We start from the raw sequence: 18,258 nt of genomic DNA on the forward strand, positions 1-18,258 counted from the left end.
TTAGGAAATCTATTCTAGTCCTGTAGCTTTCACTGCATCAGTATGTAGATAACTCTCATGTCCATCTCTAGCCCTGATTTTTCCTCTGAGTCACCCCCTTGCAGCAACTTGTTGGTCTGTTGGGCATCTCAGACTAAGCACAGCTCAAACAGAATTTTTTTCAACATTTTACTTTGCCTTGGCTGCTAAGGTGTGTCCGACTCTTTGCGACCCTATGGACTGTAGCCCAGCAGGCACCTCCGTCCATGGGATTTCCCAGGCAAGAATACTGGAGTGGGTTGCCATTCCCTTCTCCAGGGGATCTTCCTGACCAGGGACTGAACCCAGGTCTCCTGCATTGCAGGTGGTTTCCTGCATTTCCACCAGATTCTTTACTGACTGAGCCACCAGGGAAGCCCTTCTATTGGAGTATAGCTGATTAACAATGTTGTGATAGTTTCAGATGAACAGTGAAGGGATTTAGCCGTATACATGTATCCATTCTCCCCCAAACTCCCCTCCCATCCAGGCTGCCACAAAACAGTGAGCAGAATTCCATGTGCTATACAGCAGATCCTTGTTGGTTATCCATTTAAAATATAGCAGTAGACCTGTCCATCCCAAACTCCCTAGCCATCCCTGCCCCCCATTCTTCCCCCCTTCCCTGGCAACCATGGTTCCTTCTCTAAGTCTGTGAAGCCAAAACAGAATTCTTGGATCTCCCCACCAGACCTGCTTCCTACAACAGCAAACAGCATACAAAGTGCCAGATGCTGTTCTGGACTCACTGAATCCTCACTACCTATGATACGTACTAATATGATCTCATTTCATGGAAGCCCCTCTGTGCTTGGGAGAGAAGAATCAGCAAAGAGAAAAACTGTTTCCCACTCAGATACTAGGAATGTAATATCTTTAAGTTCCAAAGGGTAATAGTAGGGAAGAAAAAGCATAACACAAGGTCAAAAATTTCTTGATGGTGGAATCTGGGGTCAAAGATAGGAAGCCTCTATGGTTTCTCCATCAGGCCCCACCCCTCAACACACAAAAGGAAGAAAAATCACATTATGATTTGGGCACCTTCTTCCCTTTGGTACAAGACCACCTGGCAAGCAAAATATTTTAAATCATTAGAAAAGTACCACAATAGTTCATTATTTTGTGTAATTTTAACAAGTAACCCCATAAAAGCAAGACTGTAGAATATTCAAAGTTATTCTGCTGCTGCTGCTGCTAAGTCACTTCAGTCGTGTCTGACTCTATGCGACCCCATAGACGGCAGCCCACCAGGCTCCCCCATCCCTGGGATTCTCCAGGCGAGAACACTGGAGTGGGTTACCATTTCCTTCTCCAATGCATGAAAGGGAAAAGTGAAAGTGAAGTCGCTCAGTCGTGTCCAACTCTTCGAGACCCCATGGTCTGCAGCCTACCAGGCTCCTCCGTCCATGGGATTTTCCAGGCAAGAGTACTGGAGTGGGGTGCCATTGCCTTCTCCACAAAGTTATTCTATACTTTGCCTAATATCAGACAAGAAGATAATAGCAAAACTGCAAACATTTCTGCTGGTCTACGAAAGAAAAACTTGCTTCTGCAGTGTTTCTCCTGTAGTCTCACACTTACCAGCACACTCAGGACACTTTTGATACCAGATGTGTTTGTGTGGAGGAGTTTCTCATATCAAGAGGTTCTGTAACACCGGCTGAGTCTCCTACAATTTAATTCTGACACTACCTGGAGATCACATCAGATCCCACAGGTTAAAGGCTCAGTCCCACAAGAGTGCTCCCTACTCACCCCACTTCAGATGCAAATCGAGAGTCCAGATTATCACCAGTGCTCCTGACCAAAGTGTTAGTCACTCAGTCATGTCTGACTCTTTGTGACCCCATGGACTGTAGCCCACAAGGCTCCTCTGTTCATGGAATTCTCCAGGCAAGAATACTGGACTGGGTTGCCATGCCCTTCTCCAGGGGATCTTCCTGACCAAGGAATTGAATTGCAGGTACTGTCTGAGCCACCAGGGAAGTCCAAGGGGCTACAAATCAGAGGTTCCTACAACCTCCTCCCCAAGTTCAATTAATTTGCGAGAGTGGCTCATAGAACTTAAGAAAACAGATTACTTGCTAGGTTATACCGATTTATTGTAAAAATTATATGATAAAAGATACAGATGAACAGCCCGATGAAAGAGGCATGTGGGGATGGGAACCCATCCCCATGTTCCCATGGAAATACCTGCTTTCCATGCTTTCTCCTGGGACCCACCTGCCTGGCACTTCCATGGGTTCAGCAACCCCAAAGCTTTCCAAATGCCATATTTCTGAGATTTTTATGGAGTTTCATCATAGGCATGATAGACCATTTCCAGGTCCTTTTCTCTCCATAGAGAATGGGGGCATGGGACTGACAGCTTCTAATCATGCCTTGGTCTTTCTTGTGACCGGCTCTCCTCCAGGAGTCCGCCAAGAGTCATCTTATTAGAACCAAGGATACGCCTGTTACCCTGGAAATCCCAAAGGATTTAGGAACTCTGTGTCAGGAATCAGGGTAAAAGTGCAAACATGAGAACAAAAGATGCTCCTAGTGCTCTTATCACTTAAGAAATTATATGAATTTTGGGAGCTTTGTGCCGGGAACTGAGGCAGAGGCCAATATACACATACATATTCTATAGAGTAACAGGGATAAAAAGCACATCCCCAAAATATGAAAGATACAGGTTTTTCTCTTTACGTTAATGGTCAAAAAGTCTACAGTTTTTAAAACTGTCAATCATTTTTAATAGAAATTCAAAATATGTAGTGAGTGCCACGTATTCAAAGGATTTAGAATTTTATGGAAAAACATAAGCCTAAAGTATATATTTAACAAATGTTAAAAAAATATGTATATTGAAGAGAAAGAATTTAAAACTGTACAACTCCATAAAAGTAGTCTAAGTGAAAACAGAGTTTTGGTGAACAAAGTTTTATTTCATGAAGCTACTTTGCAGAGCCTGTATCATGCAACATACTAATGACCATTCATATTTCTATATATTTTACTTCTAGAGAAAATATTTTCCCTGGACACCAGTACAAAATAAGCCTTGAAGGAAAAAAAATATAGAAGAGGCAAGACAGCAGGCTGAGTGATTACTTTTTAAGAAAAAAAATATACTTACGCAGTGGTTGTCTGCACGTCATGCCAGCCTCTGCTAAAGTTCTGTTTTAATTCATTCATCAGGTTCATGCCGAGTTTTTGTTTTATCTCCACAAGATGCCTTTCTTTTGCTGATAAAACTTGTCTTAAGGTTGTAATTTCGTCTTCCAGCTACAAGCAGGAGGGAAAATGATGGGGGAAAAATGTCAGACCAGGTGAAACATTCAAGGGCGGAAGCTCTCAGTGATCCAAAGCACCCTGGGCACCCTCTTGTTTACACAGCCCTATGCAAGGCCTTAGCAAACACATCCTGTAGAGAAGTCTAATATTTTTAAATGAAAGTAGATTTTTTAGTTTGAATGGTTCTAAATGTAAACACTACTCCTTGTAAAAAATTCACAGCAAAATACAAAGACAATAAAAACCATGTGTAATCTACTAGGAAATAGACACTGCTTAGAGTTTCTGGTTTTCAATCATCCAAATGTTTTTCTAAAATTATATGTAGGTATAATTTTTGAACAGGAAATTGATTGTGTAGTCTATATCTAATAACTTCTTTTCAAGTGCCATTAGTCAGCGTTATTTTTTTGCCATCCACACCTAAGCATACATTGTGGTTTTGCCAAGCTGGCATTTTACTCCTTACTTTAAAAAAAAAAAAACGAAGCAGCTAAGTTTCATTTACATTCCAAGTGTCACTCTACTCCTGACCACAAACAGCATCACTAACCCTGTCAATCATCTTGCAAATGTGTTCCTTGGGTCACCAGAGACATAGCTGCTAGAAAAACAACTCAACAATGACATCTACTTTTGCAAAAATAGTGTTGTAAACCTTTGTATTCACAAAAAATCACTTAAAACAGGCAGAAATACTGAATCAACCATCTGAAATGTTCTAGTAGAAAAGAACACTATCTTCGAGGTTTTAATATCAGCAAAATGTCCTAGTAGTCTAACATTATCCTTTTTTTTTTTTTTTTTACAGTTGTGAAACGTTTTTGTATGTTCGTGGAAATTTTCCTGAAGTCTTTCTAAAATGAATTCCACCTTCCATGACATGTTATAGTTAGTAGCATCCTATGTTTTCATTTTTTCTTTTTTCTTTGGCCATGCCAAGTGCCATATGGGATCTTAGTTCTCCTACCACAGATCGAACTCATACCCCTTGTGTTGGAAGCACAGAGTCTGGACCACCAGAGAAGTCTCCAAGCTATAGCTTCTTGACAATCAAGAGTCTTCGGTATGCAGCTGTATACTCATTACTCCAAAAGGAGTATATTCAGGGGTGGCCAAGGGGGACTATGTTTTTAGTCTCTCCATTCAATGAGAACACACTATCATTTTAAAATCAGATCCTTCTATCCTTTTGCTCTCATGTTATATTCCATATTTTCATCTTAGTCAACGAGCTCACCTGCATTTAGTCCGTTGCCTAAGATTTCTCAAGGTTGTATCTCTAGCTCTCTTACCATAGAAAATACTTGGGCTTCAGATCAGCTTTTTATTCAGCATAGAAAGATTTTTTTTCTTCTTTCTTTTGAATAAATAATATGTTTGAGTGACTGAAATAACTAGGAATCTGGTTTTATAGATATATTAGGTATTACTGCTTTTTCCAATGTGTAACAAGGGTAATGAGAAATTTTTTAACTTGCAGAGAAAAATTAAAGATGTAGAGAAGAAGAGAGAGGTTTAAACATCTTGGTATTCTCATCCTTTTATCTATGGAATCTCAGAAATTTATTCAAAATTATGGGGGACAGTAGGATATTCATTAGTTTTGGGGAGTTGGGAGGAATGGGTAAAGGATTCATAAGATTTCTAATGAAATCCATGGTCCCAAAAAAGTGATAGAAATACTGAAGTGACCAATTCATCAAACATCATCCTAAAGAAATATTAAATCCCACATCTAATCATTTAAAAATTGAAGCATATGTTAAAAGGTATTTGTAGAGAAAAGACTTCTAATGATGAAAATATGAACTCAGTTACTCTATGCAGACTAATGGCAGGTACTATAATGAAAGTCTCACTATTTCAATAAAATGTTAGACTCACACTTCTTAATGCTTTCATTTATATATCAGTGATCTAAGTATAATATATGCCAAAATAGTTATTAAGAAAATCCCAAAAGGTAAAATTAAAAGATAATTCTTAAATTATATTAACATGCAAGACTGAAAATGGTCAATCTCATCTCTTTCTGCAGAGCACAGAGTCCTGACACAGCAGAAAGTCCTTTAATCACAAATACTTTAAATGATGATCCTGGTGAGATTCAATCCCTTATTGGACTAATGAGAATTTTTGGCCTAGTTACATCAATTTCAGTTTATATAAAAGTCACTCAGAGAGCACATTTAAAATGAATATTCCAGAAGGAGGCCCCTTTTAAGGCCCTGAGATTCTGATGTCTCAAATTTGGTGAGGCCTGTCTATGTATATTGGAGAAGGAAATGGCAACCCACTCCAGTATTCATGCCTGGAAAATCCCATGGACCGAGGAGCCTGGTGGGCTACAATCCATGGGGTCGCAAAGAGTTGGACACGACTGAGCGACTTCTGTGTGTGTGTGTGTGTGTCTATATATATTATTTAACAAGTACCCCCAGATACTCTGATGCAGGTAGTATAGAAATTCTACATTGTAACCCATATCAAATTCATTTTGGAATGAGCTGGAGTGCAGGTAAATCATTAATTGAAGTATTTAAGATATCCTTTGCCTGTTAATTTTAAATTAATCATGTCTTCGTTAGAAACTAATAGTCTGGTTCTTTGGTTTCTTGATTCCCCTAGGAGATCTCCTTGTAGGATAAATATTTATGTACAAGATTAGATATTTAAACTTGGTTACATATATATGAATGAATAGGAATTTAAGTGTTGGCGAGGATGTGGAGAAATTGAAACCCTTGTACATTGCTGGTGGAAATAAAAATGGTTCAGTCACTGTGGAAAATAGTCCAGCAGTTTCTCAAAAAGTTAAAGGTGGAATTATCATATGACCCAGCATTCCCATTTCTACTATATTCCCCAAAGAATTGAGAATAGATACTCAAACAAATACATGTATACACATGTTCATAACAGAACTATTCACAATAGCCAAAAGACGAAAACAATCCAAATACTCATCAAAGGATGAATGGATAAATAAATTGTAGTATATACATAAAATGGAATATTATTTAGTCACAAAAATAGATGAAGTACTGATATAAGCTACAACACACATGAACCTCAAAAACATTTGGCTAAATGAAAGGAATCAGACACAGAATGTCACATATTGTGTGATTCCATTTATATGAAACACCTAGAATAGCTGAATCCAGAGACAGAATGCTGGCTCATGGCTACAGAAAAGAAGGGTAAATGGGAAGCAACTGCTTAGCAGGTAACGGATTCCTTTTTGAGATGATGAAAATGTTCTGGAACTAGACAGAAGCGGTGTTACACAACATTATAAGAGTACTAAATGCCATTGAATGATTCAATTTAAAATAGTTAATTTTATATCAATTTATTACAATAAAAATGCAAAAATACAAATGAACTAATGAGTTAGCCTCAAAATAAAATTTACATTAGAAGACTGAAGACTTACTTTTCTATTTATTCGGCCATATTACATAAAATATGTCACAAATACAGAGAAAGAAATAGCTTTTTAAACCATTAATTATCAGTATGATGTTTAGGAGTAAGAGCCTTTGGTCTCTTGTTCATACTGCTTCAAGTCATGCTTCTTCTCCTGCCCTGGCTAAGAGTAAAGAAGAACTAAAATTAAAATGCAGATACTATCTGGGAGAGTATGACAGGCCATGGGTTAGCAAGACACTTGGTCAAACATTATTCTGGCTGTGTCTTTGAGGGTGATTATGCATGTGATTAACATTTAAACTGACAGACTGGGTAAAGCAGATTGCTCTCCCAAAGCTGGTGGGCCTCACCCAATCGGTTGGTGACTTAAATAAAAAGGCTGACCCTTCCTTGAGTAAAAGGGAATTCTATTTGCCTGACTGCTTTTGAGCTGGAACATTGTTTTGTCTTGTTGTTGTTTGGCTTTTTTGTTTTTTCTTGCCTTCAGCTTCAAACTAAAACATCAGCTCTTCCCAGACCTTTAGACTGAGCTGCACCATTGACTCCCCTGGGTGTCCAGCTTGCTGACTGGACACAGAATCACATTAGCTGACTCCTTAGAATAACTCTCTTTGTATATACATCCTATTGGTTCTACTTCTCTGGAGAACCCCGATTAACACAGAGGGGTGCTACAGTAAGATGCTATTGGTTATGAAGGCTTTAATTGTTCACCAGTTCAGTCCAGAAAGAAATAAAGACTTGAAGGAAAAAACTGGGAAAGGAAGGAAAAGCCCAGGACACTTATTTGTCAGCCTGAGACAGGTGGCTTGAGGGCACTGTGTGCTTTCCTTGGGAAACCACACGCCAAGAAGGAACAGCCAAAAGAGGCTTGTCTACTTAGTAACGCTGTCTGGTAATTTTCCTACTCCTATTAATGCCTATTTTTCTTGAGTCATTTTATCGAGGCGACATTGGCAGTACTTGATTATTATATAATCATAAATTTACAGTTATCAGGCCAACACTTCATCCTTTTCAAAACCCAAGCCACATTATAGAATACTGAGCATCAAATGCAGCTTCGCAAAATGAAAGTGGGAGTGGGATGTTAGTAGCACAGAACTAATGAGCAAGTTTATTTAAAAAGAGAGCTAGGAAAAAAAAAGAACCCCACAGAATAGATGTGTAAAGAACTCAGAAAAGATGTTAGGAGCAGCTGGTAAGAGGACTAATGAGAACAAATACTTAAAACAAATAGTATTTCTTTATATATGGACAAGATTTGTTTAAAAAAAAAAAACAAACCCATATTCTACTTCTGGAATTTACAAATACATACATTTGTTGGTGCTCTGAATCAAGTTCATTAGAAATGTTAACTGCACACCCTCCATGTGTACACAAACCACTGCATCAGGTCAGAAGTGATACTGGTGTTGCGTTGAAGGAACTTTTTTTTCTTTTTTTAGAGCTCAGCTTTTTATTGAATGTGTTACTAAAGAGGCTTAGTGAAAAAAGACCAGAGCCCATGTCATCATCAGACTCTTCAGATTCTGCTGTCTTTGCTTCTACTTTCTTCTCCTCAGCTGGGGCAGCAGTGGTGACCGGGACAGGTCCGCCAGCCCCAGAGGAGGTTCCCGATGTTGACACCGGCCAAAGCCTTTGCAAACAAGCCTGGCCAGAAAGGCTCAACATTTACACCAGCTGCTTTTTTTTTTTTTTCTTTTTAATTAATTAATTTATTTTAATTGGAGGCTAATTACTTTACAATATTGTAGTGGTTTTTGCCATATACTGACATGAATCAGTGAACACATGTACACCAGCTGCATTAATGAAGGCATTGATCTTATCCTCCAGACTGTCACCTCATTGTCGTGCGGAATGAGGGCCGAGTGGGTGCAGGCGAGCTCCAAGATGGAGGCCAGGGTGCAGGCGAGTTAGCTAGGAGGGGGCTGCCAGGCACAGTGCTAGTTGCCGGATGAAGTGAGAGCCTCACCCCAAAATGGCCTTAGCTTCCTCAGAAGGACCAAGCACCTTAGCAGCAGCAGAGGAAAGCTGAAGGAACTTTTAAAAAAACGCATATTGCATGACCACAATAACAAACTCAGGACTGAACAGATTCCTCTTTTAAAATGCAGACTTCCATCTAAGATGTAGTAGCCTATTGGACAGTGTTTGCTTACGTCTCTCTTCTCAAGGACAGGTCTTCCTGCAGCCAGCACTTGGTAAAAGAACAATATGCTGGTTGTGTGAGTGAATGCAGTTACAGATTCACCCTGAAGTCTAAAGGTATCCTCTTGGAATATGGGCTACAAAACAGCGTAAGGTAAAAGCAGACCAGGGTGTGGGGGAAATGGAGCAGGGTGGATCCAGCACAGCTGACAGACAGTAGGAGAATTCAAGGGAGGGCAGTGTACAGAAGGGGAGACTGGGTGCCCGGCACACCCTGCGACTCCTTTAAGCAAAGCAGTCAGACATAAGACGTCCTTCTACACAAAGCTCTTGCCTTGGATCATGGCCACAACTGATTGCCTGACTCGAAAGCAATCTAACAGGCTGATCTGTGAGGTGTCCACCCACGTGGCTAACAGACCCAGTGGGATCGTCCCTCAAACAGAGAGGAGCTGCTTGTGGGCAGGGGTCCTGGAAAAATATCTCTGGAGAACTGAGGTAGATAAGCTGAGCTGTTTACAAGACATCTCAGTTCTTCATAGGGCCAGCGGTGAGACCGCTGAGATGTCCTTGATACAATTAAACCCTAGCATCTGAGGTCATCTGAATGCATGTGTGGTCTGAAAGAACCTAATTTGTGTGTGTGTGTGAAGGGCAGGCACTATATAAGGGCAGAAAAAGCGGGTTTAAGAAAAGAGTGAGCATAAAGCATTGGTGGCCTGAGGTGGAGGGAGAAGAAATGGGAATGTGAAAAGGAAAAATAGCAGATTACTTTCTTTGCTTTTTGCTGCGCAGGAGCAAAGAGCTGTGCGCAGTGCCCCCAGAAGTCACACTGCTGCCCTTAGCGAGATGCAGTGCTTCTTCACTCCTGAGGAATCCAGAAATGAGAGACAGGAGGCATGGAGGCTAATGCATCGTAAGGGATGAAAACATCAATCCTGATAACATGAACAAGTAACAGGGAGTCTGATGTTACTTTCAGAAGTCAGGCTCAAAAAGTCTTAGGAGTGAGACACACTGGAGGATCGTTAATGTGGCCAAATGAGACAAAAATGTGTGAAAACCTTGGGTTTTTATATTCATGGGGGCAACCACTGAGAACCAAGGCTTACTGTTTCTCGATTATCAAAGTAATACATGATCATTGTTGAAAGTTTAGAAAATATAGAATGCAGGTGCACAAAACATAGATGTATGTATGTGTGTATCCATCCGTCTGTCCATCTACCTATCTGTCTATCAGTAACTGCCGAAAGAAAAATCAAGTCATTTTATAAAACTTGGTCTGTTACAGAGATTGTGTACGAACTTAAACTTGGACGGTAGCAGTGAAGGAGTTAAATTTTGGCTTAGAATCAGTTAGCTAACACTGGTCTGTAGAATATAACTTTTGGACACCAAAACTGACACAAACAAGTCATGATCCAGGATTCCAGGCCTTAAGAAAATGTGGAGCTAGGACGTTCTCTGTCAAGGCTGACTGGTCCATGAACCCTGGCAGGTGTGGCCAATGTGAAGTCAACAAGGTGGTTCTGGATCAGTGGCCACAGACAGACCCAGCTAAAGAACTAGCCATTTGATCCGAGGCACTGTCCTTACTAAAATAATCTCTGCTGCACTAGAAGAACAAGCTGCTCTTTTATTTGAGCATGAAGTTATTTTAGGGTGTGTCTTGTGAAAGCACCTGAAATGTCTTCAGTATTATTAAGAGCTATCGTGAACACTTCAGAACCTTAGAGCTTGGAGAGTCTGGGATGAATGAAGTGGGGTGAGGGGAAGGTGAAGCTTAACTTAAAGCTATGGTCACCATTGGGCAATGGACCATTAGCATTACAAAATACCATAGAAAATGAATTATCTTACAATTCAACACCTATTCAATCTTATTAAATGAAAGACAACATTACTGTAATATGGACCTTTTATTGGTCCATATAAATGTTCCAATATATTGGTCCATATAAATGGACCACCATTTCATAAAACCTTACAGAAAAACTCAAACAAACTTTTTGGCCAACCCAACATCAGACTAACAATAATTCTGAGAATCCGGAGATAGGCATAGCAACAAGAAGATCACTAAGCATACCTGAACTAGTTCTGCCTTTAACTCTTCTTTTTCTTCCTCGGAGAGCATGCTAGGGGAGTCAGCACTGGCTATTGCATCTTCATCTCTTCCTTGCAGTGGTTCGGTCTCCAACAAACCTTTAGGCAAGATTGGTAAAATATACTGTCATTTAAAGAATGAATTTAGCCAAATTCTAGTTCCACAGTCTGAAAGACTAGATACTCTGATTGACCCTCTCTCTGAAAAACAACTAAAAATTCCAGAAGAAAATCATTCTAAATGTGTAATGAGCTGCCAAGAAAGTGAAGAATACTAAGAATCGCCCAAAGTTAAGTGAAAGTGGGAAGCTATAGATATAAACGAGTTTTCATTAGTTCTACATTTGCCACCGAGATGAATCCCAGCCTCGGTTTCCACTGTCCCATGGGATGCAGATGACTGGGGACAAAGCCCAGGACTATTGAGGGAGAGGATTTTATGAAGAGACCCCTCCATAAATCTACGTCCCCACAGGGCTACACCCTAAGAGTAAGGTGAACTAGAAATAAATACCCTTCATCCCCACAGGGATCTACAAGGCAAATCACCTGCCTTGACCCTCAGCACAGAATGGACAGACCAATAGAGCCTCCCCCAAGAATTCATGACATCCTCAGGTGATCCAAAAGAACATTGAGATCAGTTCAGTTCAGTTCAGTCCTTAGTCATGTCCGACGCTTTGCGACTCCGTGGACTGCAGCATGCCAGGCTTCCCTGTCCATCACCAACTTCTGGAGCTTGCTCAAACTCATGTCCATCGAGCTGGAGATGCCATCCAACCATTTCACCTTCTGTCATCACCTTCTCCTCCTGCCTTCAATCTTTCCCAGCATCAGGGTCTTTTCCGATGAGGCCGTTCTTCCCATCAGGTGGCCAAAGTATTGGAGTTTCAGCTTCAGCATCGGTCCTTCCAATGGATACTTATGACTGATTTCCTTTAGGATGGACTGGTTGGATCTCCTTGTAGTCCAAGGGTCTCTCAAGAGTCTTTTCCAACACCACAGTTCAAAAGCATCAATTCTTCGGCGCTCAGCTTTCTTTATAGTCCAACTGTCACATCCATACATGACCACTGGAAAAACCATTGACTAGATGGACCTTTGTTGGCAAAATAACGTCTCTGCTTTTTAATATGCTGTCTAGGTTGGTCATAGCTTTTCTTTCAAAGAGCAAGCATCTTTTAATTTCATGGCTGCAATCACCATCTGCAGTGATTTTGGAATCCAAAAACAATGTCTCTCACTGTTTCCACTGTTTCCCTATCTATTTGCCATGAAGTGATGGGACCAGATGCCATGATCTTAGTTTTCTGAATGTTGAGTTTTAAGCCAACTTTTCACTCTCCTCTTTCAATTTCATTAAGAAGCTCTTTAGTTATTCTTCACTTTCTGCCATAAGGATGGTGTCATCTGCACATCTGAGGTTATTGATATTTCTCCCAGCAACCTTGATTCCAGCTTGTGCTTCATCCAGCCTGGCATTTCGCATGATGCACTCTGCATATAAATTAAATAAGTAGAGTAACAATATACAGCCTTGACATACTCCTTTCCCGATTTGGAACCAGTCTGTTGTTCCATGTCTGGTTCTAACTGTTGCTTCTTGACCTGCATACAGATTTCTGAGGAGCAGGTAAGGTGGTCTGGTATTCCCATTTCTTTAAGAATTTTGCACAGTTTGTTGTGATCCACACAGTCAAAGGCCTTGGCATAGTCAATAAAGTAGAAGTAGATGTTTTTCTGGAACTCTCTTGCTTTTTCGATGATCCAGCAGATGTTGGCAATTTGATCTCTGGTTCCTCTGCCTTTTCTAAAACCAGCTTGAACGTCTGGAAGTTCACGGTTCACATACTGTTGAAGCCTGGCTTGGAGAATTTTGAGCATTACTTTGCTAGCGTGTGAGATGAGTGCAATTGTGCGGTTGTTTGAACACTCTTTGGCATTGCCTTTCTTTGAGATTGGAATGAAAACTGACCTTTTCCAGTCCTGTGGCCACTGCTGAGTTTTCTAAGTTGCTGGCATATTGACTGCAGCACTTTCACAGCATCATCTTTTAGGATTTGAAATAGCTCAACTGGAATTCCATCACCTCCACTGGAAGCATCATTACAAACAAACCTTGAGATTAGAGGTATTAAATAAAAACTATTTTTGACTTTGGTAATGGAAATATACAGACATGAAGCCTAGAACAGCTGCAGCAGTGAGGAAACATCATGACCACACAGACTCTTGGTAAGGGGCGTGGGAAGTGCCTGGGTTCTTAGTGACACCATTGTGCCACAGATTGTCGAGGGACTTCTGACTTGTCATGTGAGCAAAATGCTTTATTAGCAAAAAAATAAAGAGGTTCCCTATGGAGTTTGTCAGCATCTGGTCAACACAAATGCATTGTTCTCTAGGGCATAGGACACAGGCACACACATATAGGGAAGCTTTATTTATGACATGAATTATGACAGCGCTGGCATTTATACTTCTCCACATAAAGGGAGGTCATACAATACATTCTACTGGAATAACTTGTTACCCATATTTAAAAAAAATGGGACACCTTCACACCATTCACCAATATTAAATTATAAATATTTTACAAGACAACATGGGACTTCATATTTATGGACTTCTAGGTAAGAAAGGCAGAGAAGGTAATGGCACCCCACTCCAGTACTCTTGCCTGGAAAATCCCACGGACAGAGGAGCCTGGTGGGCTGCAGTCCACGGGGTCTCGAAGAGTCGAACACGACTGAGCAGCTTCACTTCCACTTTTCACTTTCATGCATTGGAGAAGGAAATGGCAACCCACTCCAGTGTTCTTGCCTTAAGAATCCCAGGGACGGGGGAGCCAGGTGGGCTGCTGTCTATGGGGTCGCACAGAGTCGGACACGACTGAAGTGACTTAAAAGCAGCAGCAGTAGGTAAGAAAGTATTTCTTAAGATACACAAAAAAGGGAAAATCTTGAAAGAAAGGAGGGATAAGATGAAGAATGAGGTATCACCTCACGCTTGTCAGAATGGCTATTGTCAAAAAGACCACAAATAACAAATGATGGTGAGGAGAAAAGGGAATCTTTGTGCACTGTTAGTGGGAATGTAAATTGGTGCAGCCATTATAGAAAGCCAGTATGGAGGTTCTTCAAAAAGCCAAAAATAGAATTTACTGTATGAGCCATCAATTTCACTTATGCATGTTTACCCAAAGAAAACAAAAGCACTGATTTGAAAAGATATATGTACCCCAATATTCATAGCATAATTATTTATAATAACCAAGATATGGATGCAGTCTAAGGGTCCCTCAACAAATGAAAGAATAAAGAAGACATTGCAACAGGTGGATGGACCCAGAGGGTATTATGCTTAGTGAAATAAGTCAGACAGAGAAAGACAAATGCTGTTTGTTATCATTTTGATGTAGAATCTAAAAAAATAAACAAATAAAACAGAAACAGCCTCACAGACATAAAGAACAAACTGTTGGTTACCAGTGGGAAGAAGGATCGGCAAGGGAAAACATAGGGGTAGAGGATTAAGAGAGACAAAGTACTATATGAAATAAATAAGATACAAGGATATATTGTAAAGCACAGCCAATATTTTTATAATAACTTTAAATGGAGTATTTGTTGTTCAGTCACTCAGTCGTGTCCGACTCTGCGTGACCCCATGGACTGCAGCACGCCAGGCTTCCCCGCCCTTCGTCTCCCAGAGTGTGCCCAAACTCATGTCCATTGAGTCGGTGATGCCATCCAACCATCTCATCCTCTGTTGTCTCCTTCTCCTGCTGCTCTCAATCTTTCCCAGCATCAGGGTCTCTTCCAATGAGGTGGCTCAGTATATCAAAACACTGAATCAGCTTTTCACCACCAAAGACTACAGCTTTTGTCAGGCAGTTTTCTTCTACAGCTCAGCTCTCGTCTAGTTCCTAGAACCCTGACCTCTCCTCCAGCTTAGGGACTGTATTGATTTCCTGCTGCTGTCATTCTGAAGAACTACAACATCCCCTGTTTGTTTCCCTTAATCCTTCCTATCTTTCTAATAGTTCCTTCATTAAACCCTTTTAAACCAGGCACCTTTTCTGAGCATGCCATCCATCAAGTTCTTTCCTGGTCCCTGACTGATACAGGAAGACTGCCCCCACTCTCCTTTTATTTTGGGGTGAGATGTCTAGAAAAAATAAATGTTTCAGATTGTCCCATACCAACCTGGAACGCAGCCACATCTCTGTAAACTGGTCAGGTGCTGGGTGGCGGGGCAGATTGACCCCTGGTGTTTAGTTTCCTAATTCAATCTTCTGCAGTCAGGTAACCACGCATGGGATCCAGAATACCTGTCGTACTTAGGGAGAAACTTGCCACCTTGGCCAGGGGTGGGGGTCCTGCAGCCGGAGTGGAGGGTCCTGGCTCTGGCCAGAGGTCTGGATGGAGAAGGTAGAGAGATCTGACACCAGTGAGTGCCAAAGTGAGGCTGAATCAGCCTGGAAGGGCTATTGGGCCCAAACTCAGGTGAGGAAGACAAGATCACAAGCAATATCTGCAGGAAACAGCAGCAGCAGAAGACTTCATGGTCCCAGCTGCCCAAAGAGTCAGTGCAGAATACAAGGCACTACATGGGCTTCCTGCTTCCATATACTAGCCACCCCCATAGCTGGGACAAGGGAAAGGGCGGCTAAAAAAGGAGAATTCTGAGCTCAAGGGTACTTTTACTGAGAAATTGAGTATTACTTAAAGGGGCTTTAAAAATGATTGTACTGGAATGGACTAAACCACTTCTTCTTCCACACTATCCAAAGCCCAAGGGTGGTAGGGATACAGGTATAGATCAGGGATAGGTTTAAAAAACAAAATGGAGCACATGTATGTACACCAAGATGTAGTGTGAATAAATCTTGTGGTCCTGCTGTGGAGTACTTTGCACACAAAGATGACCGTTTTACTTTCATTTAATTGTTGTTCAGTCACTCAGTCATGTCCAGCTCTTTGCGACCCTATGGACTACAGTACGCCAGGCTTCCCCGTTCTTCACCAACTCCCAGAGTTTGCTCAAACTCATGTCCATTGAGTCGGTGATGCCACCCAATCATCTAGTCCTCTGTTGTCCCCTTCTCCTCCTGTCTTCAATCCTTCCCAGCATCAGGGTCTTTTCCAATGAGTCCGCTCTTCACATCAGATGACAAAGGTATTGGAGCTTTGGCATCAGTCCTTCTAATGAATATTTGGGATTGATTTCCTTTCATTTAGTACATGCAACAAAATATACAGATTTGTTTTAATAAAAGTAACAAATATCTACAGGTCTGACTCTACTGCAGGATTCATGCTTCTGCATTGGCGAGGTGACATCCTGGGGAAGCAGGTAGGTCTCTAAATACCTGTCCAATGCTAGCATCTTCCTGCTTTCATTGTATCTACCACTGGCCAGTAATGACTCAGATGGGTCAGTCCCACATATGGGGCTGAATGACAACAAACTGAACCAGATCCAACTGAGAAGTCATTGTGGGCTGGTCTCAGCCATTGCTAATGGGGTCTCTCACTCATAGGACCTGGGTTGGGAGTCTGGCTCAGTCACAAGTCACTGGGCTCTAATTTAGGCTAGTCTGACTCCTAACCCTTCTATATCTCATAGCCATTTGAAGAATAGTAAACAAAATGTTGGTAAACACAAATCAAGAGTGAGCTCTGGATTAAAATATCTCCCCTCTAGTCTTGAAATGAAATCAGCCACTGGCATCAGCACACTTTTAATGCATCCTTGTCAAATGCTCCAATGAATGGCTGTTGTTGTTCAGTCACTAAGTCATGTCCGACTCTTTGCGACCCCATGAACTGTAACACGCCAGGCTTCTCTGTCCATCACTATCTCCCTGAGTTTCCTCGAACTCATGTCCATTGAGTTGGTGATGCCATCCAAACATCTCATCCTCTGCCTTCCCCTTCTCCTTTGCCCTCAATTTTTCCCAGCATCAGGGTCTTTTCCAATGAGTCAGCTCTTTGCATCAGGTGGCCAAAGTATTGGAGCTTCAACTTCAGCATCAGTCCTTCTAATGAATATTCAGGGTTGATTTCCTTTAGGATGGGCTGGTTGGATCTCTTTGTTGTCCAAGGGACTCTCAAGAGTCAGTGGATTAGGTTGTGGCTTCATGTATATGATTGAAACAGTATAGACAGCTATGAGTTAAAATGACTATGAACTGTGATTTCAGTTGAGTGATCATATCCTGAATTGCTGGCAAATACAGAAAAGTTACAGAATTTCTCTTAAAAAGCAAAATAGTCTTGCTGGTATGTGTGTGTTTGCACCAATATTCAGAAATAAACAAATTTAGCCTAACAAAGAAGAATAGTGTATATTTTCAAAAAGAACACACAACTATCCTAAGGACTTAAAAAAAGAATTCAATAAAATAGCTCAAATGAAAATTAACCACGTTTTAAATAATAAATTTAAGACTGCAATATTTATTACTTAATCACATTTTCTTTAGGATGTTTGGTAAAAATAGCTTTAGGCATTCTTTTAACATAAAACTTCAAAGTATCTCCACTTATTCCCTAAGGGAAAAACAACTGAGCTAATCTCAATCCTGTTGGATTTATGATTATCTTTAAGTGAACAAAGCCCCTAATACATATTAATTTGAGAAGGGCAGAAATTAAAGCTATAAAACAAATTTATTCATTGGAATCCTTTCCACAGGATTCACTAAATCTTCCACAAAGAAGCCAAAATATTGTTTCTTAGGCACCACCTTGTAGTCTCGGCAGAGGCCTCAAATGCTAACAGCAGTACAGTGAGGCCTCTGCACTGCCACATCCTAAAACCGAGGCCTGAGCCCTGAGGCAGGACAGAACTGGGTGGGGGTAACCTATCTCCAGCCTTTGAGAGCAGGGGTGAGACATAAACCCCGACTGTCGCCTATGACAGTCTGTAGCTGTAACATATGCAGCCTCACCACCATCCAACACTGGAAAAAGTCGAGGGTGGGCTTTCATCTCCCAAACCCTCTTGTATAGGAGTTGCTTAATGAATGCTTATTGAACCAATACCCTAGAATAGAAAACCAAGCTATCAACTCTTCTTTTTGTTCACTGAAGTATCAGTTCAGTTCAGTTCAGTCGCTCAGTCGTGTCCGACTCTTTGCAGCCCCTTGAATCGCAGCACGCCAGGCCTCCCTGTCTATCACCAACTCCCGGAGTTCACTCAGACTCACGTCCATCGAGTCAGTGATGCCATCCAGCCATCTCATCCGCA

At 41.1% G+C, this 18,258-nt stretch overlaps 1 protein-coding gene across 3 annotated transcripts in view; it reads right to left on the reverse strand.

Moving 5' to 3' along the window:
- The window catches only part of TPD52L1 (tumor protein D52-like 1), a 91,922-nt gene that overhangs the window by 20,264 nt on the left and 53,400 nt on the right, over positions 1-18,258 (reverse strand). For all 3 annotated transcript variants that reach the window (XM_010861773.1, XM_010861771.1, XM_010861772.1), the window contains exons 2-3: positions 10,988-11,103; positions 3,143-3,291 (exon numbers count right to left, since the gene is read on the reverse strand). In XM_010861773.1, coding sequence (XP_010860075.1) covers positions 3,143-3,291; positions 10,988-11,103 — 265 coding nt within the window. The remainder of the gene's footprint in view (positions 1-3,142; positions 3,292-10,987; positions 11,104-18,258) is intronic.

This window comes from Bison bison, unplaced genomic scaffold (assembly GCF_000754665.1).
Source record: "Bison bison bison isolate TAMUID 2011002044 unplaced genomic scaffold, Bison_UMD1.0 scf7180017864473, whole genome shotgun sequence".
NCBI lineage: Eukaryota > Metazoa > Chordata > Mammalia > Artiodactyla > Bovidae > Bison > Bison bison.